The sequence below is a fragment of the Rhinoraja longicauda genome, chromosome 10 (assembly GCF_053455715.1).
Source record: "Rhinoraja longicauda isolate Sanriku21f chromosome 10, sRhiLon1.1, whole genome shotgun sequence".
Lineage (NCBI taxonomy): Eukaryota > Metazoa > Chordata > Chondrichthyes > Rajiformes > Arhynchobatidae > Rhinoraja > Rhinoraja longicauda.
In genome coordinates, this window is record NC_135962.1 from 6,959,183 (window position 1) to 6,982,761 (window position 23,579).

At 47.6% G+C, this 23,579-nt stretch overlaps 1 protein-coding gene across 1 annotated transcript in view; it reads left to right on the forward strand.

Moving 5' to 3' along the window:
• mapkbp1 (mitogen-activated protein kinase binding protein 1) overlaps positions 1-23,579 on the forward strand; it is a 228,230-nt gene that overhangs the window by 196,395 nt on the left and 8,256 nt on the right. The window contains exons 25-29 of the mRNA XM_078406156.1: positions 1,410-1,580; positions 4,546-4,669; positions 13,184-13,373; positions 17,645-17,906; positions 19,565-20,530. Of these exons, the coding sequence (XP_078262282.1) occupies positions 1,410-1,580; positions 4,546-4,669; positions 13,184-13,373; positions 17,645-17,906; positions 19,565-20,530 (1,713 nt within the window). The remainder of the gene's footprint in view (positions 1-1,409; positions 1,581-4,545; positions 4,670-13,183; positions 13,374-17,644; positions 17,907-19,564; positions 20,531-23,579) is intronic.

Below are 23,579 nucleotides of genomic sequence, written 5' to 3' on the forward strand. Positions count from 1 at the left end.
TCCCCTCCTCTGTTAGCACAGTGGGTGAGGCACCGCACTTACCTCAACACTGCACTTCCAAGAAGAAAGGGTCTCGACCCGAAACGTTGTTAAATCAAATTCTTTACCTTCAGTCTGAATAATCACACGTGATACTGGATTAGCACATCAGATTTATTCCACCATGGGGTTGTTCCCGAGAAGATCTCCAGACACAACACTAGTGTCTGAAGAGATCTCAACTCAGGGCAGGGGAAGAAGAACAACTTCTCCACCATTGTTTACTTTGTTATACAGAAAAAGAGAGGTGTGACAAAAAGAAATCAAGGACCAATTACACATCTAATACAAGGACCAATTACACATCTAATACAATTCCCATGGTTACAGAGAAGACAAAATCATTGATACAGGTCACATGCTCAGAAACCAAACCATTAATATAAGTCACATGTTTTTAGAGAAACGCATCAATTTACCAAGAGGAGTTGTTACTAAGAAAGAAACTTTCTTATCTCTATAGACGAGCAATCTCGTAGCTGCATGACCTTGCTTTACTGTTTCAATACACAGCACTCGCAGTCAGACAGAGTAGTGGGAGAGGACAATAGCCCATCTCTTCTGTACATTCCTTATCATTCGTAAAGGGACAAACACATTCTGTTCCCAAGGATAACATTTCTGCCACAAGCATCCATCTTACTGCTTTCCACTAAAATAAGCATTCATTTTATATTAGCTAAAACAACAAAAGAAACCATCTCTACTACAACAAAATATAATATCTCTAATTGACTATATCAGCTAATAGCATAGATTCTCAACGTCACGCATTCCTTCTCTCCAGAGATGCTGCCTGTCCCGCTGAGTTACTCCAGCATTTTGTGTCTGTCTTCAGCTTCTAGTCAGGCAGTGGAGAACTCTGCTTGGATAGGACGTGGAAACAGATCCCTTCAGTGTGGAGTGTAGGACGGAACTGCGGATGCTGGTTTAAACCAGGATAGACACAAAATGCTGGGGTAACTCAGCGGGGCAGGCAGCGTCTCTGGAGAGAAGGAATGGGTGACGTTTCGGGGCGAGACCCTTCTTCAGACGCTCAAGTGTGATGATTTGTTGGAATTATATGGGAACGGTTTAATGGCAGGTCCTCACAACATAGAAGCATGAGATGTTGGTTTGTACATCTGAAAAGGACAGTGGAGCCTGTTCTGAAGATGAGATTGCTGTTGTGGCCCCTTCACTCCTGCTGGCAGGAGTAGGCGAGCCTACACACAGGCTTTATGGTGGCCATCCGTGGTAACCGAGGAGGAGGAAGGACCTCATTGGAAGCTCCCATTGGAAGTCCTGGCCTTCTTTGTCGCTATCCCTGCCTGCAGGAACGCAAGTACCCGTGACCAGGTTAGAGCGTAACCTGTGTATTACTGTGACAGATTCTGAATGCACGGAGCCTCTGAGTGTGGATGGGATCTCCTCTGACATGGATGAGGAAGAGGACGAGCTCAGCAGGAGCTTCCAACGGGACACCATTGTGCCGAGAACTCCGGATCAGGAAAAGTTCCTGAAGCAGCATTTCGGGACGCTGGCTGATGAGGGTGTGGGAGGTAAGGTCGGAGTGTGTTTATGACATTTATAGTCTGCAGAGTTTGGAGTTCTTGGGGGTAGTCGTGGAGCCATGCAGCAGTGAAGCGGCCCTTTGGCCTACTGAGCCTGCTCCCATCATCAACCACCACGGGAGAGCTGCCGCCTCACAGCACCAGAGACCCAGGTTCCATCCTGACTACGGGTCCTGTTTGGGTGGAGTTTGTACGTTCTCCCTGTGACCGGGGTGGGCTTTCTCCGGGTGCTCCGGTTTCCTCCCACATTCCAAAGACGTACAGGTTTGAAGGTTACTTGGCCTCTGCACATTGACCTGAGTGTGTAGGACACACGCGAAAGTGGAATAACATGGAAATAGTGCGCGGGTGACCAATGGTCATGGGCTGGCTGCCTGGGCCGAAGAACCTATTTCCAGGCTGTGTCTCTCTAAACTCGAAACTCTCCAACTCTACATTAATCCCATTTTCTAAATTCTCATCACATTCAACCATCAACCACCCATTTGTTCCCAATCTTTTTCTTAAGCCCAAACAATGTGCTTGACCATCTAAATATGGGTGGCATCTTGCTTAGGATGTAACAATATTCCAAGATGTACAGTACATGACTTCTTCTGTTTAGTGTTCTTTATTCCACCATCGTCCTTTTAGTTTAGTTTAGTTTGGAGATACAGTGCGGAAACAGGCCCTTTCGGCCCCTCCGGGTCCACGCCGACCAGCGATTCCCGCACATTAACACTATCCTACACCCACTAGGGATAATTTACATTTATACTAAGCCAATTAACCTACCAACCTGTACGTCTTTGGAGTGTGGGAGGAAACTGAAGATCTCAAAGAAAAACCATGCAGGTCACGGGGAGAACGTACAAACTCCATGCAGACGGCGCCCGTAGTCGGGATCGAACTTGGGTCTCCGGCGCTGCATTCGCTGTAAGGCAGCAACTCTACCGCTGCGCCACCGTGCCGTCCTCAAACCCTCTCTTTCCAATTAACTACTTATGGACATTCAGGCAGCTTTTACCTTCCTTAATTTATCATGAGTCTTATTGTTGCCTTGGTGCTATTTTTCTACCTTTCTCTAGATAGAGCTCTTAAGGATAGCGGAGTCAGGGGGTATGGGGAGAAGGCAGGAACGGGGTACTGATTGAGAATGATCAGCCATGATCACATTGAATGGCGGTGCTGGTTCGAAGGGCCGAATGGCCTCCTCCTGCACCTATTGTCTATTGTCTATCTCCAGTTTTCCGATGATAGGACCCATTCTTCACATATACATTCAAAGTGAACAATGACAGCCAAGGTCTCATTAACCAGAGTATAATCGGTGTTGGGGGCAGTAGATGGCGGGAACTTCTAACTGTGTTAAACCTGTGCCTTTAGACTTTGGACATATAGTATGGAAAGCAGGTCCTTCGGCCCACCGAGTCCGGGCCAACCAGCGGTCACCCCGTACACTAGCACGAGAACACACTAGGGACAATTAACAATTTACAGAAGCCAATAAACCTGCAAAACTGTATGTCTTTGGAATGTGGGAGTAAACCAGAGCATCTGGAGAAAACCCACGTAGTCACAGGGAGAATGTACGAACTCCGTAAAGACAGCACCCGTAGTCATGATCGAACTAGGGTCTCTGGCCCTGCAAGGCAGTGACTGTACTGCTATGCCTCTGTGCCGACCTAATTTAAGATTATCATGTGTTAATAGTTGCTTGATAGTCCTAGACTATCATACAGCACAGAAACAGGCAAACCAAATCCATGGCAGATGTCAAAAACCCATTGTTGCGAATAGACAATAGGTGCAGGAGGAGGCCATTCGGCCCTTCGAGCCAGCACCGCCATTCAATGTGGTCATGGCTGATCATTCTCAATCAGTACCCCGTTCCTGCCTTCTCCCCATACCCCCTGACTCCGCTGTCATTAACAGCTCTATCTAGCTCTCTCTTGAAAGCATCCAGAGAATTGGCCTCCACTGCCTTCTGAGGCAGAGAATTCCACAGATATACAACTCTCTGACTGAAAATGTTTTTCCTCATCTCCGTTCTAAATGGCCTACCCCTTATTCTTAAACTGTGGCCCCTGGTTCTGGATTCTTAAACTGTGGCCCCTGGTTCTGGAGTCCATTGCTGATCCCATTTTAATTCCCGCGCATTCCCATCAAATCCTCCCAGATGCTATTCTTCGCCTGTACATCAGGGGCAATTTGCAGTCTCCCGTTAACTTGCACGTCTTTGGGATGTGGGAAGAAACCAAAGCACCAAGAGGAAGGAACCCCATCGAATCACAGGGAGTTTGTACAAACTTCACGCAGACCACGCCTGAGATCGAGATTAGGTCCGGTTTGGTGGAGCAAGGAGGATTCAGATGCACCAGCCGTTCCACTGTGCCGCCCCACAGTGATCAGAACCGGTTCACAGTATCCCGGCCAGCATTCACCCCTCAGTGAAAATCACTGAAACCGCTCTCATCGTTCCTATGCATCTGTTGTGGAAGCCTGATGTGCTTCATTAGGTCCTGTATTTCCTACACGAGTGTCCGCACTTGAGATATATTCTTTGGATGCAGAGTGCTTTGGATGTCCTGGAAGGGACAGAGAATTGGCCAGGTGGGTGCATCTTTCTGCTTTCAGAGAGTTGTGAATCTGTGGAATTCTCTGCCTCAGAAGGCAGTGGAGGCCAATTCTCTGAATGCATTCAAGAGAGAGCTAGATAGAGCTCTTAAGGATAGCGGAGTCAGCGGGTATGGGGAGAAGGCAGGAACGGGGTACTGATTGAGAATGATCAGCCATGATCACATTGAATGGCGGTGCTGGCTCGAAGGGCCGAATGGCCTCCTCCTGCACCTATTGTCTATTGTCTATTGCTCCTATTCAGATGGGTACATGAGCCTACCCTTATATTTCCTTTAGCACTGGTAACCCTCCCCCCATAGTCCTCCATTTTAATAATGTGTGCATTATACCGCAGTGCAAGCAGACAACCAGCTGGAGAACCCAAAGTCAACATCCATGAGAGACACAGAGGAGCTGCTCAACCCACGGCTCAGCATTTCTGCCAGGTTCCTCTCTCGATCGTTAACATCCAGTTTCAGGTGGGTCGAGGCCAATTGTCATGCATGGTGGACCATTTATTGTGAGTCGATATGCTGAGGGAGCTTTTGCCCCTACGGACTGGAGGGTGTGGCTGCATATGTGGAGTGTGGTTTTATATTTCCCCACCAGTGGGCAGCAGATGTGGAAGAGTATAGGCTCTGTGGGTGACGTGCCAACTAAAACCAACAGGTCGATATTAATTCCATTCATACCTCACGCTGCCTCGGCAAGGCCAACAGCATAATCAAGGACGAGTCGCACCCTGGCCACTCCCTCTTCTCCCCTCTCCCATCAGGCAAAAGGAAGTGTGAAAACGCACACCTCCAGATTCAGGCACAGTTTCTTTCCAGCTGTTATCAGGCAACTGAACCATCCCTCCACAACCAGAGAGCAGTGCTGAACTACTATCTACCTCTTTGATGTCCCTGAGACTATCCTTGATTGGACTTTGCTGGCTTTACCCTTGCACTAAACGTTATTCCCTTATCGTATCTATCGAAGATTGCGAGCAACCTGTATATTAATATCTGTAATCCTTTGATCTAATTAACAAAGGCGCTGGATAAACCGGAGTCTGAAGAAGGGTCTCGACCCGAAACGTCACCCATTCCTTCTCTCCAGAGATGCTGCCTGACCCGCTGAGTTACCCCAGCATTTTGTGTCTATCTTTGCTGGAAAAACCCCATTGCCTACTGACCCATTGTGATCCACTATCTACCTCCGTGATGACCCTCGGACTATCCTTGACCTGCTGGCTTTACCTTGCACTAAATGTTATTCACTTATCATGTATCTATACACTGTACATGGATCAATTGTAATCATGTATTGCGGTGCGGACCCGGTGGGCCGAAGGGCCTGTTTCTGCGCTGTATCTCTAAATCTAAAATCTATTGTCTTTCTGCTGACTGGTTAGCACGCAACCAAAAGGTTTTCACTGTACCTCGGTACACGTAACAATAAACTAAACTGAAACTGAACTGAGATAAGATCGTGGAGGAGCGATATTTAGGTGAGGGAGAGGAGAGGGTCTCGACCGGAAACGTCACCCATTCCTTCCCTCCAGAGATGCTGCCTGTCCCGCTGAATTACTCCAGCATTTTGTGTCTATCTTCGGCGCCAACAACGGCCTTTAGCTGACGCAGACCCAGACATACACTTCCCTCCCTTAAGCTCTGTATCTTCCTGTAAGACAGGCCTAAAGCCCTTATTTTTGTCATTAGTCTTAATTCTCCATGTTAGTCTTAGTTCTCAGCCAAATTTGTTTTGACGTGTAATGTCTGGGATGTTTCACTAAGGCAGATGACCAATGGAAATGCAGGTCCGATGAGCCAATTTCAGCAACAGATAACAAGATGAATCACTCACTTTTGCTTGGGCAGCTTACAACCCAGGGGCATGGGTATTGATTTCTCTAACTTCAAGTAACCCCGGCATTCCCCCTGCCTCTCTCCACCCCTCCCCCACCCAAGTCTTTAGTTCTCAGCCAGCTACAGCTAACAATGACCTGTTCATTCAAGAGAGAGCTAGATAGAGCTCTTAAGGATAGCGGAGTCAGGGGGTATGGGGAGAAGGCAGGAACGGGATACCGATTGAGAATGATCAGCCATGATCACATTGAATGGCGGTGCTGGCACGAAGGGCCGAATGGCCTCCTCCTGCACCTATTGTCTTGTCTATTGTTTCCTTTATCATTGATACTTTTTTGCACATCTTTAATTCGTTTGTTCTATTTCCCCCTACATCATCGTCCACATCTCTCGCTCCCCTTTCCTGTGACTTTCAATCTGAAGAAGGGTCTCGACCCGAAACGTCACCCACTCCTTCTCTCCAGAGCCTGAGTTACTCCAGCATTTTGTATCTATCTTCTGAATCACTCACTGATCGAAGTCTTTACCCCTCTGGTTTTAGAGCAGAGAAATTGAAAGTTCCTGTTATCAGTCCAACAAAAATTATGCCCAAAATTGTGCTGGTTTTTGAACTTTGACTTTCCGCAAGCATCTCATTCACAGATTACTGAATGAAATATTTGTCATTAACCATTCATTTAATAAATTGAATCGGAGGGTTCTTGATACATTGCTGATTGTATATCTACTCATGGCATTCTCAGAGCTGTTAATGACCATTGATAAAGTACCTGTTAGAGCAGATTCCAGGCACTGAACGGTACTAATCCTAAAATGGAGTGAGGAATGCTTGCTTAAGATGAGGCTTAATAGCTGCACAGCATAACTGACCATCAGCCCAAATTAAACTTTCACTATGTTGAGTAAGACAACGGAGACCAAAATGGTCGAAGCAGAGCAGTTCCTAGTTCAGAGTGAAGTTTTAAAAGTCCTCTACATTTCTGCCAGAGCTAAAGAGTTTCCCATCTATTGCCCTCCCAAGCCAGTGGCATAGCAGTGGAGTTGCAGCCTTGCAGCGCCGGAGACCCGGGTTCGATCCCGACTACGGGTGCTGTCTGTACGGAGTTTGTACGTTCTCCCCGTGACCTGCGTGGGTTTTCTCCGAGATCTTCGATTTCCTCCCACACTCCAAAGACGTACAGGTTTGTAGGTTAATTGGCTTGGTGTAAATTATAAAATTGTCCCCAGTGTGTGTGTAGGATAGTGTTAATGTGTGGGAATTGCTGGTCGGCGCGGACTCGGTGGGCCGAAAGGCCTGTATCCACCCTGTATCTCTAAGCTAAACTAAACTAAACAACTAAGCCATCCCAGTGAAGTATTGAGACCTCCAATTGGCAAATGAACACCATCTTCCAGGGCTTCGGAATCCTATACCCAGGAGTTCAATATTTTACTGTAGGGAAGCACAAGAGACTGCAGTTCACCAGCAACCTAGCAATGCCACAGGACTAGAATCAGAATCAGAATCAGAATAGCCTTTATTGTCATCCAAAAAATGTCTTTTGGACGAAATTCCATTACCCACAGTCCAACAATAAGAGCAATAAAAATAATCAATAACACACACAATCACAAACCAACACGAAACCAAAAAAAAGAAACATCCATCACAGTGAGTCTCCTCCAGTCACTGTGATGGAAGGCCTGAATGTCTTTTCTCTTCCCCTGCCGTCTTCTCCCGCAGTCAGGCTGCTGAAGTTGCCACGTTCCAGGCCACGCCGGATGGTGAAAGGTCCACAGCGGGCCGACCCAAGCCCCGCGATTCAGGGCGGACAAAGACGCTGCCGCTGCCGAACTACAGAACCTATAACCAGGAGTCTAACCATCTAGGTCATAATGTCATAAGTGATAGCAGCAGAATTAGGCCGTTCGGCCCATCAAGTCTACTCCACCATTCAATCATGGCCGATCTTGATCTATCTCTCCCTCCTAACACCATTCTCCTGCTTTCTCCCTATAACCCTGACACCCGTACAAATCAAGAATCTGTCAATCTCTGCCATAAATATATATTGACTTGGCCTCCACGGCCTTCTGTGGCAAAGAATTCCACAGATTCACCGCCCTCTGACTAAATAAATTCCTCCTCATCTCCTTCCTAAAGGAACATCTACTCTGGGACTCCAGTGTCCTCAAAACGTAATGTCCACAACTGCATGACTTGAGCATAAATGTAGATGGGTCGGTGAGTAGGGTTGCTGAAGGAGTTGCAGACGGTGAGGAAAGCTGTCAGAAGCCTCTTTATTTAATATCACTTGCTCTTCCATCCTGGATTCTATCGCTCCCCTTAAAATGAAAAAGCCTAAGCCCAAAGGTCGGCCGTGGCTCAATGACTCCACCAAAGCCCTAAGAAGGGAGTGCAGAAAATCAGAAAGGAGGTGGAAATGTGACAAGCTTCAAATTTCTTTCGAAATTCTGAGAAACAATCTTCTCAAATACCAGGAAGCAGTAAAGTCTGCTAGAGCACAATACTTCTCCGACCTTATTTCCAAAAACTCTCATAACTCCAAGGTCCTATTTAGAACAATTACCTCTGTCATATGTCCCGCCCCCAGTACCAGCTTAGTTGGGTCCCCTGCTAAGTACGAAGAATTCGCTAAATTTTTCACCAACAAAGTTGAGAATATTAGAATGAACATTTCCCCTCCCACCTAGCTGTCTCACTAGTCTGTTCATCTAAATTGGACTGCTTCCAACCCGTCACTCTATCCTCCCTTGCAAAGCTTGTCTCCGCTATGAAACCTGCAACCTGCCCCCTTGATCCAGCCCCCACTGCCCTTCTGAAGGATGTCATTGCAATAGCCGGTCCCAGCATCCTCTCTATTATCAACAGTTCTCTGGCCACTGGCACTGTTCCAACCAGTTTCAAGCACGCGGTGGTCCAGCCCCTACTGAAAAAACCTAACCTAAACCCCACCTTGCCTAGCAACTACAGATCCATTTCCAAACTGCCATTCCTGTCAAAAGTCCTTGAAAAGGCAATCCTAAACCAATTAGTGCCCTACCTGCACCAAAACACCATCCTGGAAAGTTTCCAGTCAGGTTTCAGAGCCCACCACAGCACAGAGTCTGCCTTGTTGAAGGTACACAACGACCTGCTTCTCGCCATCGACACCGGCGACTGTGCAATCCTGCTCCTTCTCGACCTCAGCGCAGCGTTCGATACAGTGGACCACACCATCCTTATTGACCGTCTCCGGTACGCGGTTGGCATTGATGGCACTGCCCTGAGCTGGTTCGCTTCGTACCTCAAAGATAAGAGTTTCGCCATCAACATAGGCAGTTATTCCTCTGCTCCAGCTAGCCTCTCCTGCGGAGTTCCACAAGGCTCCATCCTAGGCCCCATTCTCTTCTCTCTATACATGCTCCCCCTTGGCCAAATCATTCAAAGGCACGGCATTTCTTTCCACTGCTATGCCGATGACACTCAGCTTTACCTCCCCCTGAAACCCAACAACCAGTCAAATTTAAACAGCCTCTCACACTGCCTTGAGGACATAAAATGTTGGATGGCACAGAACTTCCTCCAATTAAATGAGAGCAAGTCTGAGGTCATCCTATTCGGCCCCCCCGACTCCATCAAATTGATAACAGGCAGTCTTGGAAGCCTATCCTGCCTAGTCAAACCGCATGTCAAAAACCTCGGCATGATATTTGACTCTGCATTAAAATTTGATAAGCAAGTCAACGCTGTGGTAAAAGCCAGCTTCTTCCAACTTCGAACCATAGCTAAAATCAAACCTTTCCTCCAATTCGACGACACAGAAAAAATCATTCACGCTTTCATTTCCTCCCGCCTAGACTACTGCAACTCCCCATACACTGGGATCAGCCAATCTTCCCTGTCCCGCCTGCAACTGGTCCAAAACGCCGCAGCGAGACTCCTGACGGGTACCCGTAAAAGGGACCACATCACCCCGATTCTGGCCTCTCTCCACTGGCTCCCTGTACGGTACAGCATCAACTTCAAGCTCCTCCTATTCACATATAAAGCCCTAAATGGACACTCCCCCCCTACATCAAAAATCTTCTAACCCCCCTCTCTAATTCCAGGTCCCTCAGATCGGCCGACTTGGGGCTATTCACTATCCCGCGGTCTAGGCTTAAACTCAGGGGTGACCGCGCTTTTGCGGTTGCAGCTCCTAGACTGTGGAACAGCATCCCTCTCCCCATCAGAACTGCCCCCTCCATCGACTCCTTTAAGTCCAGGCTCAAAACATATTTCTACTCCCTAGCGTTTGAGGCTCATTGAGGAGGCGCTGTGAACTGTTTGCGTGCTACTGTATGTTTTCATTTTTTTTTTTTCTATTGGAACCTAATCAAATGTACAGCACTTTGGTCAACGTGGGTTGTTTTTAAATGTGCTATACAAATAAAATTGACTTGACTTGACTTGACTTACAGCGGGATATCGACCAGCTCTGGAAAAAGGCAGAGAAATGGCAGGTTGAGTTTAATCTGAGCAAGTGTGAGGTGTTGCACTTTGGATGGTTGAATGTAAGGAGACAGTATACAGTTAATGGCCAGACCCTGGACAGCATTGATGTGCAAAGGAATCGTGGAGTCTACATTCATAGCTTATTGAAGGTGGCAGCACAAGTAGATAGGGTAATAAAGAAGGTGTGTGGTATACTTGCCTTCATTGCTAGGAACATTGAGTGTTAGTCAGGAGGTCATGACCCAACTTTATAAGACTACTAGACCAAGTGGACCCGTTGGGCCCAAACCTCTCTTGCATTGGAGCAGCACCCTCTCCTCCCTCCCTCCCCTCCTCCCCACCTCCCCCCCCCCCCCTCTCCACCTCCCCCCTCCCCTTCCCTCATCCCCTCCCTCCACCACCCCCCCCCCCTTATCCACCCTCCTGCCCCTCCCTCCAAACCCCTCCCTCCCTAAGAGATAGATTTAAACTTTAAAATGTGAATAACTTTAAAAATATAACACCGATTTCAATTAAACTTCTTCCATTAGCACCAAAGGGACGACGGTGAGTAAGGTGGGCCTAAAATTGCCGCGCTATCGTGTACTGTTTTGGCTGTAGTTCAGGAACAAACAAACGAGAGTTTTAGTATAAAGATAGCTATGCTGCAATTGGAGTACTGCGTGCTGTTCTGGTCGCATTACAGGAAGGATGTCGAGGCATTGGAGAGGAGGTTTACCAAAACGCTACCTGGATTAGAGGAGAGGTTGGATAAATGTGGATTGGTTTCTCAGGAATGTCGGAGGTTGATAGATGTATATAAATGATGATATATAAAATGCTGAGAGGCATAGATAGGGTAGACAGTCAGCACCTTTTCCCCAGGCTGGATACGCCCAACACTAGAGGGTACAGCCAAAAGGCGACAGGGGGAATGTTTGGTACGTAGAGGGCGATGGAGGCATGGAATACATTGCCAGGGGTGGTGGTGGAGGGAAGTACGAAAGTGGTGTTTAAGATGCTTTTCGATAAGGCTCATGGAAGTGCAAGGAAAAGGGGGATATGGATAATGTACAGGCAGACGAGATCAGTTAAACTTGGCATCATAGTATAAGAAAATAACTGCAGATGCTGGTACAAATCGATTTATTCACAAAATGCTGGAGTAACTCAGCAGGTCAGGCAGCATCTCGGGAGAGAAGGAATGGGTGACGTTTCGGGTCGAGACCCTTCTTCAGACTGATGATTCAGTCTGAAGAAGGGTCTCGACCCGAAACGTCACCCATTCCTTCTCTCCTGAGATGCTGCCTGACCTGCTGAGTTACTCCAGCATTTTGTGAATAAATAAACTTGGTATCATGGTCAGCACAAACATTGGGCCGAAGGGCCCGCTCCTGTGATGTACAGTTCTATGTTCTAACTCTACTACAAGGCCACATAATGAAAGTCCAACATTCTGGACATCCAGTGCCATGTAATTCTACCATCAGGCCATGTAACTAAGTTTCCAAGACTTTACTGTGGAGTTCCAGATCCATATAATGGGAGGGCAGCACCAATCCAGGGCTCCAGCACTCCTTGAGCCTGAGTCCAACATTGGACTGTTGTACTACAGTCTCTGAATGCCTGCCTGCTTACATGCTGATCATATTACAGTCCTCAATGAACGTACTGTCGACCTCAATGAAAAGAAGTCAACGCTTTTCCCTTAAACTAGCAAAGCCTCAGAATATAACTCTCAAGCCCTCTGTTTGACACCCCATTACCATTCTAGAGAACCTAACATGGACAAAAAGTAGCTGTTTTTAAAAGTAACATGACTGAATGATATTGCAGAGATTTCACCTCTAAACCTTGACATGCTCCACCCAACAATCTAACCCTATGAGGGGGTTTCCCCAAACTTTTACTTTGGGAAATACTCCAGCAAAAACACTAAGGCATGTTAATTGTATCGTCTGAATTGGAGGTAACTACCAACAGCTGAGAAACGAATTAATATGTGTTGGAAGGAACTGCAGATGCTGGTTTACACCGAAGATAAGCACAAAAAATGCTGGAGTAACACAGCGGGGCAGACAGTATTTTCTGGAAAGAAGGTATATGTGACGTTTCGGGTCGAGACCCTTCTTCAGACTGATAGTCATAAACTAGATATGGAAGGGTAAGATGTGAAAATGACAGATCAAAGCAGACGATGATCAAGGAAATGTAGAATGGTTCATTGTTGGCCGAGGGGAAGGTGATAATGAGGCAGACAAACAGTAAGATTAATCAGGAGGACAGTGAAACTAGTCGGGACCTAGGGTGGGGGAGGGATGGGGCGAGAGAGAGGGAAAGCAAGGGCTACTTGAAGTTAGAGAAATCAAGATTCATACCGCTGGGCTGTAAAGCTGCACAAGCAAAATATGAGATGCTGTTCCTCCAAGTTGCCTAACTCTAACAGTGAAGGAGGCCTAGGACAGAAAGGGCAGTGTGGGAATGGGCGAGGGAGTTAAAGTGTTTAGCAACAGGGAGATCCTGTCGGCCTCGGTGGACTGAGTGAAGGTGTTCAGCGAAACGATCGCCGAGTCTGCGCTTGGTCTCCTGCGATACGTAGGAGTCCACAATAAGGATCATCATTCCTCTATTGATTGTGAATTTTCCCAAATGCTATTTTCACACTGTTGATTTTGTCGTGATTTTAGGAATTCACCAACTCACACCTCCAGGTTCCCCCAGAATGGTGAGGTGGGAGCGGGTTACTTGGCGTTTCCTACGTTGGCTTTGGACGAGACGGATATCTACACCGTGCAGGGTGAGAGCGGCAAGCTTGAGCTCCAAAGACAAGGGGCAGCAGTAAAATACCAAAACGATGATCAGAAACGGCCAGATGAAGTAAGCACTGGATTACAATGACCTTTTCCCAACCTCTTTATTCACCACGGTGGCACAGCTGGTAGAGCTGCTGCTTCACAGCTCCTGCTGAGACCCCGGTTCAATCCTAACCTCAGATGCTCGCTGTCTGGAGTTTGTAGTCCTCCTTGTGATTGCATGGGTTTCTTCCGATTTCCTTTCGCCTCTTGAAAACCAGTGGCAGTGTACTGTCCCACTAAGATGTAGATGACTGGTAGAATCTAGGGGGATGGGAATCCAGGCAGAGTTGAATGGGTTAGTATAAGATTTGTGTGAAATTGAGTGTTTGATGCTCGGTGTGCCGATAGCTCTTTATTGTCATGTTACTCCAGGCATTGCTAGCATTTGTTTCAAGACAGCATGTATACAAAAACAAGGATGTAATGCTGAGGTAGACACAAAGTGCTGGAGTAACTCAGCGGGTCAGGCAGCATCTCTGAAGAGAAGGGAATGGGTGACGTTTCGGGTCGAGACCCTTCTTCAGACTGATGTAATGCTGGTCAGGCCGCATTTGGAGTATTGTGAGCAATTTTGGGCACCACATCTGAAGATGGATGTGCTGGCTCTGGAGAGGGTCCAGAGGAGGTTTGCAAGAATTATCCCAGGAATGAGTGTGTTAACATATGATGAGCGTTTGTCGGCACTGGGCCTGTACTCGCTAGAGTTTAGAAGAATGAGGGGGGACCTCATTAAAACTCACCGAATAGTGAAAGGCTTGGATAGCGTGGATGTGGAGAGGATGTTTCCACTAGTGGGGGAATCTAGGATTAGAGGCCATAGCCTCAGAATTAAGAACGTTCCTTTAGGAAGGAGATGAGGAGGAATTATAATTAGTCAGAGGGTGGTGAATCTGTGGAATTCTTTCCCACAGAAGGCAGTGGAGGCCAAGTCAGTGGATATTTTTAAGTCAGGGGAGATAGAAAGATTCATGATTAGTATGGGTGTCAGGGGTTATGGGGAGAAGGCAGGAGAATGAGGTCAGGAGGGAGAGATAGATCAGCTATGATTGAATGGTGGAGTAGACCTGATGGTCCGAATGGCCTCATTCTGCTCCTATCACTTATGACTATTGGAAGGAGGTCGTTTCTCCTCGGACACCGATCAACATTGAGCACCTAAACCTGACGTTGGGGCAGCACAATGGCGCAGCTTGTAGAGTCGCCATCTTACAATGCCAGGGACCCGGTTCGATCCTAACCTCGGCTGCTGCCTGTGTGGAGTTTGCAGGTACTCCCTGTAACCGTGGGGACTTCGTCAGGGTTCTCCAGTTTCCTCCAACATGGCAAAGACATGCAGGTTGGGAGGATGACAATTAAAACACTAAGTACTTGTGCTATAGCACCAGGATAATCGCTCAATCAAGAAAACCAAGCCCAAAGCCAAGGTACTGTCTAAACTGATTGCAGACACTTATGCGATGGCCAATAACTAACTCCATATGCAATAATGGAGCAGGAACACTCATTAAACATGTTGAAAAGCTCATTAAAAAACTGATAGTGTAGGCCCACAAGACCTCGGGAAGGCTCAACAGTTGGTTCTGGCATCCCAGAACCACCCCCTCAATACCTGCTCTCACTACCTATGCTACCAGTATCTATTCCATGAAAGAAACTACGGACGATTAATTCACTCGAACAAACGCTAAACACTCGCATCCTGTCTTCCACTTACCCTAACCCATCATTAAACTCGTAACACCACAAATATCAACCTTGCATACATCCTGGATACATTTACGCAGAATACACTTACAAATAAATAATTGGCTACTGTAAATTTGGTGTGAGGATGGCTGGTGGAATCTGGGGGAGTTAATGGGAATGTGGGGAGAATAAAAACAGAATTAAAGTAGGATCAACATAGAAACATAGAAAATAGGCCCTTCAAGCCAGCATCGCCATTCAATATGATCATGGCTGATCATCCTAAATCAGTACCCCGTTCCTGCTATCTCCCCATATCCCTTGATTCTGTTAGCCCTAAGAGCTATATCTAACTCTCTCTTGAAAACATCCAGTGAATTGGCCTCCACTGCCTTCAGTGCCAGAGAATTCCACAGATTCACAACTCTCTGGGTGAAAATGTTTTAACTGATCTAAATGGCCCACCCTTGGTTCTGGACTCCCACAACATCTAAAGATGCAGCACGCAAACAGGCCCTTGGGCCCACCGAGTCCGCACCGACCCGTGAACTAACACTAGTCCTAGGGACAATTTGCACTTATACCAAGCCAATTAACCTGCAAACCTGTACGTCTTTGGAGTGTGGGAGGAAACCGAAGATCTCGGAGAAAACCCATGCAGTCACAGGGAGAACGTACAAACTCCGTACAGACAGCACGTAGTCGGGATCGAACCTGGGTCCCGGCGCTGCAAGCGCGGTAAGGCAGCAGCTCTACCGTTGCGCCACCGTGTCGATTCTGGAGGGCATAAAGTACAGCTTTACTCAAATATCACCAGGGTTAAGAGACTTTGTTTACATGGGGAGACCTGGAAGCTGAAGACTTGGAACGATTTAGTACAGGTGCTGAAAATGATGCTGGGGTTTTGTGCTGAGTAATTAAAGTGAAACTTGCCCCATACTGGTAAATGTAATATTTAAGGTAGATGCCAACTCAACCGGAGGGAGAGGTTATTCAATTTGGTGAGCTGAAGTAGGCCATCTGAAAGATTTAGTAGAGACTTCTGGAGGGTAATTCGATAAATAATTAAAGGTAGAAAGTTACAGGGCCATGGGGAAAGAGCAGACTAATTGAATAGCTCCTAGAAAGAGCCTGCACAGGCCCAATGGGCCAAATAACCTCCAAGTTTATTATCCTATTCATTAAAACGTGTCCTCTGTTTGAACTAGCGGATGTACTGGTAATGTGAAAGGTTGTTCACAGAAGCAATATGCAGACTAGTTTAGTTTATTTTAGTTGTAGTTTCATCGCAGCGCGGCAAGCCGTAGAGAACGCCAACGGCAGGCCACAGATTACCACATCCCCTGTTAGGCCATGAACCCGCTAAAGTCGCTAAAGTCCAGGAAAAGCTGCCGCAGCGAAGTTGAACCAAACGCTGACACTGAAGGCACTAGAGTTGCATTATGGGAAGAGAGACTCGCCAATCTCCCGTCAAGGACATCCATGTCCATCAGTGCCAAAGAAGAACTTCCTCCTGGTGCCGAATCAAGCTGGGCTGAATGGAAATGCCTCAACAGACTGAGAGCTGGTACTGGTCGTTGTAAAGAGACTCTCAAGCAGTGGGGTTATATAGACACTGAAGAAGTCATCTGCATACGTGGCACTGAACGGCAGACTATGGAGCATCTATTGAGACGTCCTCTGTTGGAGCACCAATGTAAAGCTGAGGGCCTCGCAGAGAACAATGACATTGCTAAGAGTTGCGTTCAGTTTTGGGCTGAAACACAATCTCTAGCATGTGTGGATACGAGAAGAAGGGAGTTGTAGTTTAGAGATACAGCACGGAAACAGGCCCTTCGGCCCACCGAGTCCGCACCGTCCAGCAATCCCCGCAAATTAACACTATCCTACATTAGGGACAATTTACATCCATACCAAGCCAAATAACCTACAAACCGAAGGGCCAATTTCTATGCTCTTTGCTGCTTCCTCCTGCTCCAATCCTTCTTTGCTTTACCCTAGTTGTCTTGCAAGTGAGGCTTCCAATTTAAGACACCAATTATTTTCTCCCCTACTCTTTTGCTCATTGTTCCTCGTTCACGTAGCATGGTTTAGTTTAGAGATGCAGCGCAGAAACAGGCCCTTTGGCCCACCAAGTCCGCACCGACCAGCGATCCCCGCAATTCCTACACTCACTGGGGACAATTCACATTTATACCAAGCCAATTAATCTACAAACCTGTATGTCTTTGGAGTGTGGGAGGAAACCGAAGATCTCGGAGAAAACGCACGTGGGTCACGGAGAGAACGTACAGACAGCACCCGTAGTCGGGATCGAACCCGGGTCTCCGGTGCTGTAAGCCCTGTAAGGCAGCAGCTCTACCGCTGCGCCACCGTGCCGCACAAACTAGTGTTTGCACGCGGTGTATTTATAGACCATTGTTTGCAGGTAGAGATAAATTCTGGCACATTCGTTCCCCTTCTATCTTGCATTGAGTGCCAACAGTGCATGTCACACAAGGTGGGACGATTTGGTGAGCCGGTCGTTGGAAGTGTTGCTGAAGCTCATCACCTGTGAGCATCTCTGCCAAGGTATCACCTTGTTTTCCTTCTCCTCCTTCTCTGCAGCTCACGGCCAAACCGTCTTCCGTGTTGAACTCAGCCCCAGGTAGCACTGCAGCGAAGGCCTCGCCCAGGACGGAGGGCAGCGCTGTTCCTGCAAATGCCAGAACGACGCACGCCCAGAGGAAACGGAGCCTGGCTCTGGAGACGCGGAAAGTGCCGGCGGCACCGGTGGCAGGAGAGTCGTCCTCAGCACTCCCCAGTCCAGTCGCCTCCCCTAGTCTGTCAATCCGCAAATCCCAATCCGTCCACGACTTGATTCATGAAGGTAAGCAAGAGGACGATGCTGGAAATGTTTGCACCATCGAAAATCAGGAGCTTGGCCCGTCTGGGTGTCCAATTGCCACAACAAAGTCCTTCATTTGACTCCTTCCAAAGTAAGAATTACCGAGGGAAAAGCTTTCCTGTTTAGATGTGCCTCGGATGGTAGCAGTCCTGAGAATAGTGTTGCAAATCGTTTTTGAAAAGGATAAAAGGCATTCGCTCATATGCTCTAGAATTGGCCATTGTCAAGGCTCCCAGAGCAAAGCTCGGCCCACTGCTGTGTAGCAATGGGATGAGCATTCATTCTTATTTAAAATGTTTATTCTTTTTAACAAATACTTTATTCCAAAACAAAACCAAACGTACAAGGTGGTAACGCAATCGAATCAAAAGCCGCCTGTATCGGCAGTTTACAAACAAAACAATTACCAAATTAACATTCCGCCAACTTTGTCAATGATGCATTCGACCTCCCGCGGCGACCAGCGTTTGCGGAAGCCCTACCGCGTCCCTGTGGACACCGCGTGTTCCCTCTCCAGGGAATGAGCGTTCTTATGGGAGCCTTGGCGGTGGCTAATTCTCGAGACCGGCTGAGGCTCGGGTTTTAGCCATCTCGCCAGTTGAGCTGATGAGCTGAGGGGTGTTGATAAAGAGGAGACAATAGACAATAGGTTTCAAAATACAAAGAGAAGTTACCAAGGATCATCCATCAGAGAGACTCCTGAGCAAGTGGGTCACCCTGACGCAGATCTCTCAGCACTGAAGGTGCTGTATTGAGGAGGATCTGTCATGGTGACCAGATCTAAGTCTCCTGCGATCAGGAGCACAGTCCTTGCGGAAGGATCACCATTGTCCTAATGAGAATCGTATTGGTACAGCAGCCTCACTGGCCTTGGGCTGAGTAAAGCTTCTGTCATGGGAGAGAGGTTGGCTAATGCTGGAACAGTGCAAGCTACGACAAGGCCTGTGCGCTAGTGGAAGGAACAGCAATCAGACTGGTTCAGTGAAACAGCCCTTGGTCAGTTCTGTTTTTTAATTAATTGAAAGGCTTGGATAGAGAGGATGTGCAGAGGATGTTACCACCAGTGGGAGAGTCTAGGACTAGAGGACATAGCCTCAGAATTGAAAGACGTTTCTTAAGGAAGGAGATGAGGTGGAGGGTGGTGAAACTGTGAAATTCTTTGCCACAGAAGGCTGTGGAGGCCAAGTCAATGGATATTTTTAAGACAGAGATGGATAGATTCTTGTGCAGTACAGGTGTCATGGGTTATGGGGACAAGGCAGGAGAAAGGGGATAGGATGGAGAGATAGATCAGCCATGAATGAATGGTGGAGTGGACATGATGGGCCAAATGTCCAAATTCTGCTCCTGTCACTTATGGCCTTATGATTACTATTGTGTGTTTGTCCTTTTATTTCACAAAATGCTGGAGTAGCTCAGCAGGTCAGGCAGCATCTCAGGAGAGAAGGAATGGGTGACGTTTCGGGTCGAGACCCTTCTTCAGACTGAAGAAGGGTCTCGACCCGAAACATCACCCATTCCTTCTCTCCTGAGATGCTGCCTGACCCGCTGAGTTACTCCAGCATTTTGTGAAATAAATACCTTCGATTTGTACCAGCACCTGCAGTTATTTTCTTACACATTGCGTTTGTCCTGTTTAGTTTACATGATGAGTGGGACCTCTGTGGTCACATCTGCGAAGGTGCACCCTCAGTCATCGACCCTTCCTGACAAGGACCCCAGGGCCACCCAGCGACGGACCCTGCCCACCCCCGCTGCCAACAAGGTGGATGCCCCATCGCCATTGCTGGCAAAGGAGAGTGGGCAAGGAAAGGGCACGAAACAGAAGTCCTACATGAACCCGACCACCAGCTCCATGGCCAAGATGTCCCGCAGTGTTTCAATGGGAGACAGCTTGAACTTCGCTGGGAATGGGGACGATCCGCCCATTGTGGAGAACGGGGCTGGTGCACAACCTCTGGAGCTGTCACCCAGGACTTTGCCTTCGGTAAACGTGGAGGTCATGAGCGAGATCCCTCACAGACAGGAGGCGACGAGGCTGAACTGGAGGGAGTCCAAGCCACTGCCCCAGCAACCCACAAGCTCAGCAATGTCCCCGACTCATAACTCTCAACCTAAATTAATTCTCGGCACACGGCCTAACTTGTACCTCGATCTCCCCAAGTCACTGCCTGACAGACCTTCCTGGACTTCCTTCTTGTCACCGATCAAGTCGAAGACTCCCTGCATCACTGAGTCCTTCAGATTGCCGGATTTATCAGGAGGAACAAAATGGAGGTCCCCGCTGGGCGATGGGTCCGACGCGCATAGAGACATAATGGAGGGAAAGGGGGACAGTGCGTGCACACCCGGGCAGGAGGCAGCCACCCCGTCAACACCACAGCCCTCAGCCCAAGGTCCACTTGAGCCGCAAGTGGGGACGCCCGTTAAATCTCCTCGTCAGCCGGCCTCTTCCCATTGTCCGTCTGCACCCAGGTGTGGCAGGCTGCAGAAAGAAGCCTTGGATGCCTCAATCAAATATCCAGCAACAGGTAGCCAGGCTGCAACTGCAGCCACAACCGCAACCATTCCTTCATTGACTGAGAAGACCTTTGCAAAGGAGCCAGGTATGAATGGAGCCCCAGCCTCACCCCTTTCCATTTTCCAGTCTTGTGCTGTTTGACTTTGTTGCTGTTGTTTGCCTCCATGACTCAGTTGATGGATGCACGTGTCCATTGCAGAGCAGGCCCTTCAGAATCCTTCCGTTCCAGTTTCCTCCTGCTTCCTGGAGCTGGGAGGTGAATTAGACATTGTGAATTGGCTCTGATGTGCAGGAACTTAGAAAGTCAGGGAAGTTGATGGGAAAGTGGGGAGAATAAAATGGGATTAGTGTAGAATTACTGTAACCGTCTCCCACCACTGTAGTTGTACTGTGTTGATGCTTGGCATGGCCTTGGTATGCCGAAGGGCCAGTTTCTCTGCTGTATGAAGTTCTTTGCTGCTTCCTCCTGCTCCAGTCCAGTTTGCTTTACCCTAGTTTTCTTGCAATCAAGGCTTCCAGTTTAAGGCACCAATTATTTTCTCCCCTACTCTTTTGCTTGTTATTCCTTGTCCACCTAGCGTGGTTTAGTTTAGTTTAGTTTCGATTAGAGATACAGTGCAGAAGCAGGCCCTTCGGCCCACCAAGTGCGTGCCGACCAACGATCCCTGCACATTAACAATATCCCACACTCACCAGGGACAATTTACTCTTGTACCAAACCATTTAAGCATCATCATAATCATACTTTATTAGCCAAGTATGTTTTGCAACATACGAGGAATTAACCTACAAACCTTTAAGACTTTGGAGTGTGGGAGGAAACCGATCTTGAAGAAAGATCCCGAACCAGGGGCCACAGTTTAAGAATAAGGGGTAGGCCATTTAGAACGGAGATGAGGGAAAACTTTTTCACTCAGAGTTGTGAAGCTGTGGAATTCTCTGCCTCAGAAGGCAGTGGAGGCCAATTCTCTGGATGCTTTCAAGAGAGAGCTAGATAGAGCTCTTAAAGATAGCGGAGTCAAGGGATATGGGGAGAAGGCAGGAACGGGGTACTGATTGTGGATGATCAGCCATGATCACGGTGAATGGCGGTGCTGGCTCGAAGACCTGAATGGCCTACTCCTGCACCTATTGTCTATTGAAAACAAGGCAGTCCGTACAGACAGCACCCATAGTTGAGATCGAACCCGGGTTTCTGGCGCTGTAAGGCAGCAACTCTTTTGAGCTGCTGAATTCGGCTAATGGCTGCAGGGCAATCTTTCTTCTCACATTCTTTCCACTGCAGCAGCTCCTGCTGGAAGCACTAGTAGGATTGAGTTCAGCAATGGCCGTGAAGCCAAACCCATCCCGCGGCACAGTGCCACACTCTGCATGATAGCATATAGTAGCATGTAACCTGCACCAGAAATTAACATGTGGTGCTTTCCTTATAATACTGTCGTGAGGCAAATGAGAATTCCAATTTACTTAAACTTTATTTAAGCTTTAAGCAACTCATTTCTGTAATACACATCTTCAAAGCGTCTAGAAATTATTGCTGATTCCGCAGGTCTCGCCCGCCCGAGAGTCCCGCACATGCGCACACTTCAAATACCAAATGAAGTTTTGCATACCTATCAGCGTGCAAATTAGTAGTAGGAGGAGACCACTTGGCCCCTGGAGCCTGCTCCACCATTTAATCTGAATGTAGCCGCCATTCTTGCCGAGTCATGGCACCCTTTTATCCCATTGCTTGTCTAGAGTCTGCCTTCACCACTCCTAGAAAAGTACATTCCAAAGACGTACAGGTTTCTAGGTTAATTGGCTTGGTAAAAATGTAAAATTGTCCCCCGTGTGTGTCGGACAGTGTAAGTGTGCGGGGATTGCTGGTCGGCATGGACTCGGTGGGCCGAAGGGTCTGTTTCTGTGCTGTATCTCTAAATATACTAGGTATTTATTCACAAAATGCTGGAGTAACTCAGCAGGACAATAGACAATAGGTGCAGGAGGAGGCCATTCTGCCCTTCGAGCCAGCACCGCCATTCAATGTGATCATGGCTGATCATTCTCAATCAGTACCCCGTTCCTGCCTTCTCCCCATACCCCCTGACTCCGCTATCCTTAAGAGCTCTATCTAGCTCTCTCTTGAATGCATTCAGAGAATTGGCCTCCACTGCCTTCGGAGACAGAGAATTCCACAGATTCACAACTCTCTGACTGAAAAAGTTTTTCCTCATCTCCGTTCTAAATGGCCTACCCCTTATTCTTAAACTCTGGCCCCTTGTTCTGGACTCCCCCAACATTGGGAACATGTTTCCTGCCTCTAACGTGTCCAACCCCTTAATAATCTTATACGTTTCGATAGGTCAGGCAGCATCTCGGGAGAGAAGGAATGGGTCTAAACTAGAGTTCCAAACACCCTCACCCATTTGAGAAAGGTAATCTTTCACTTTATCTTTGCCATAAACGGACATCCTCGATCATTAAGTAGCAATCCCCTTGTTCTAGATTCTCCCACACGATCAATTGCTATCTGCACATTCATCCTTTTGTTAGCAACTTAAAAAGCTCACTCTGGACTCCAGTCATACTGCTCTGTGAAGCACCTCACACTCTTGAGTCCATGCAGTGGGTTAGCAAAAATGACACCACACCACAGTTGTGGGCACCCCAACTCAGGAAGGAGAAGTCAGCCTTGGAAGGGGTGCAGGATAAATTCACCAATGTGGTCATAAAGGGCTAAAGTGAACCAAATTTGTGGATGGATCGCACAGACTTGGTCCGTGATCCATTGGATGCACAATAGTAAAGAATGACGTAATCTTGGTTAAAAATCTTAAACACGTTTGATAGCACCTGGAGAAAGGAAATATCTTAGAAAGGTCAGTCTGAAGAAGGGTCTCGACCCGAAAAGTCACCCATTCCTTCTCTCCCGAGATGCTGCCTGACCTGCTGAGTTATTCCAGCATTTTGTGAATAAATACCTTCGATTTGTACCAGCATCTGCAGTTATTTTCTTATATGAAAGGAAATATTTTGCTGAGTCGACAATAAAAGGAGGATACTTAAATGAAAGAGCGGCTGTTCTGGAGTAAAATCATTCCTAAGTAACCAAACCGAACAAAATTTGAAACCCCGCATCCCAAAAGGCTGTG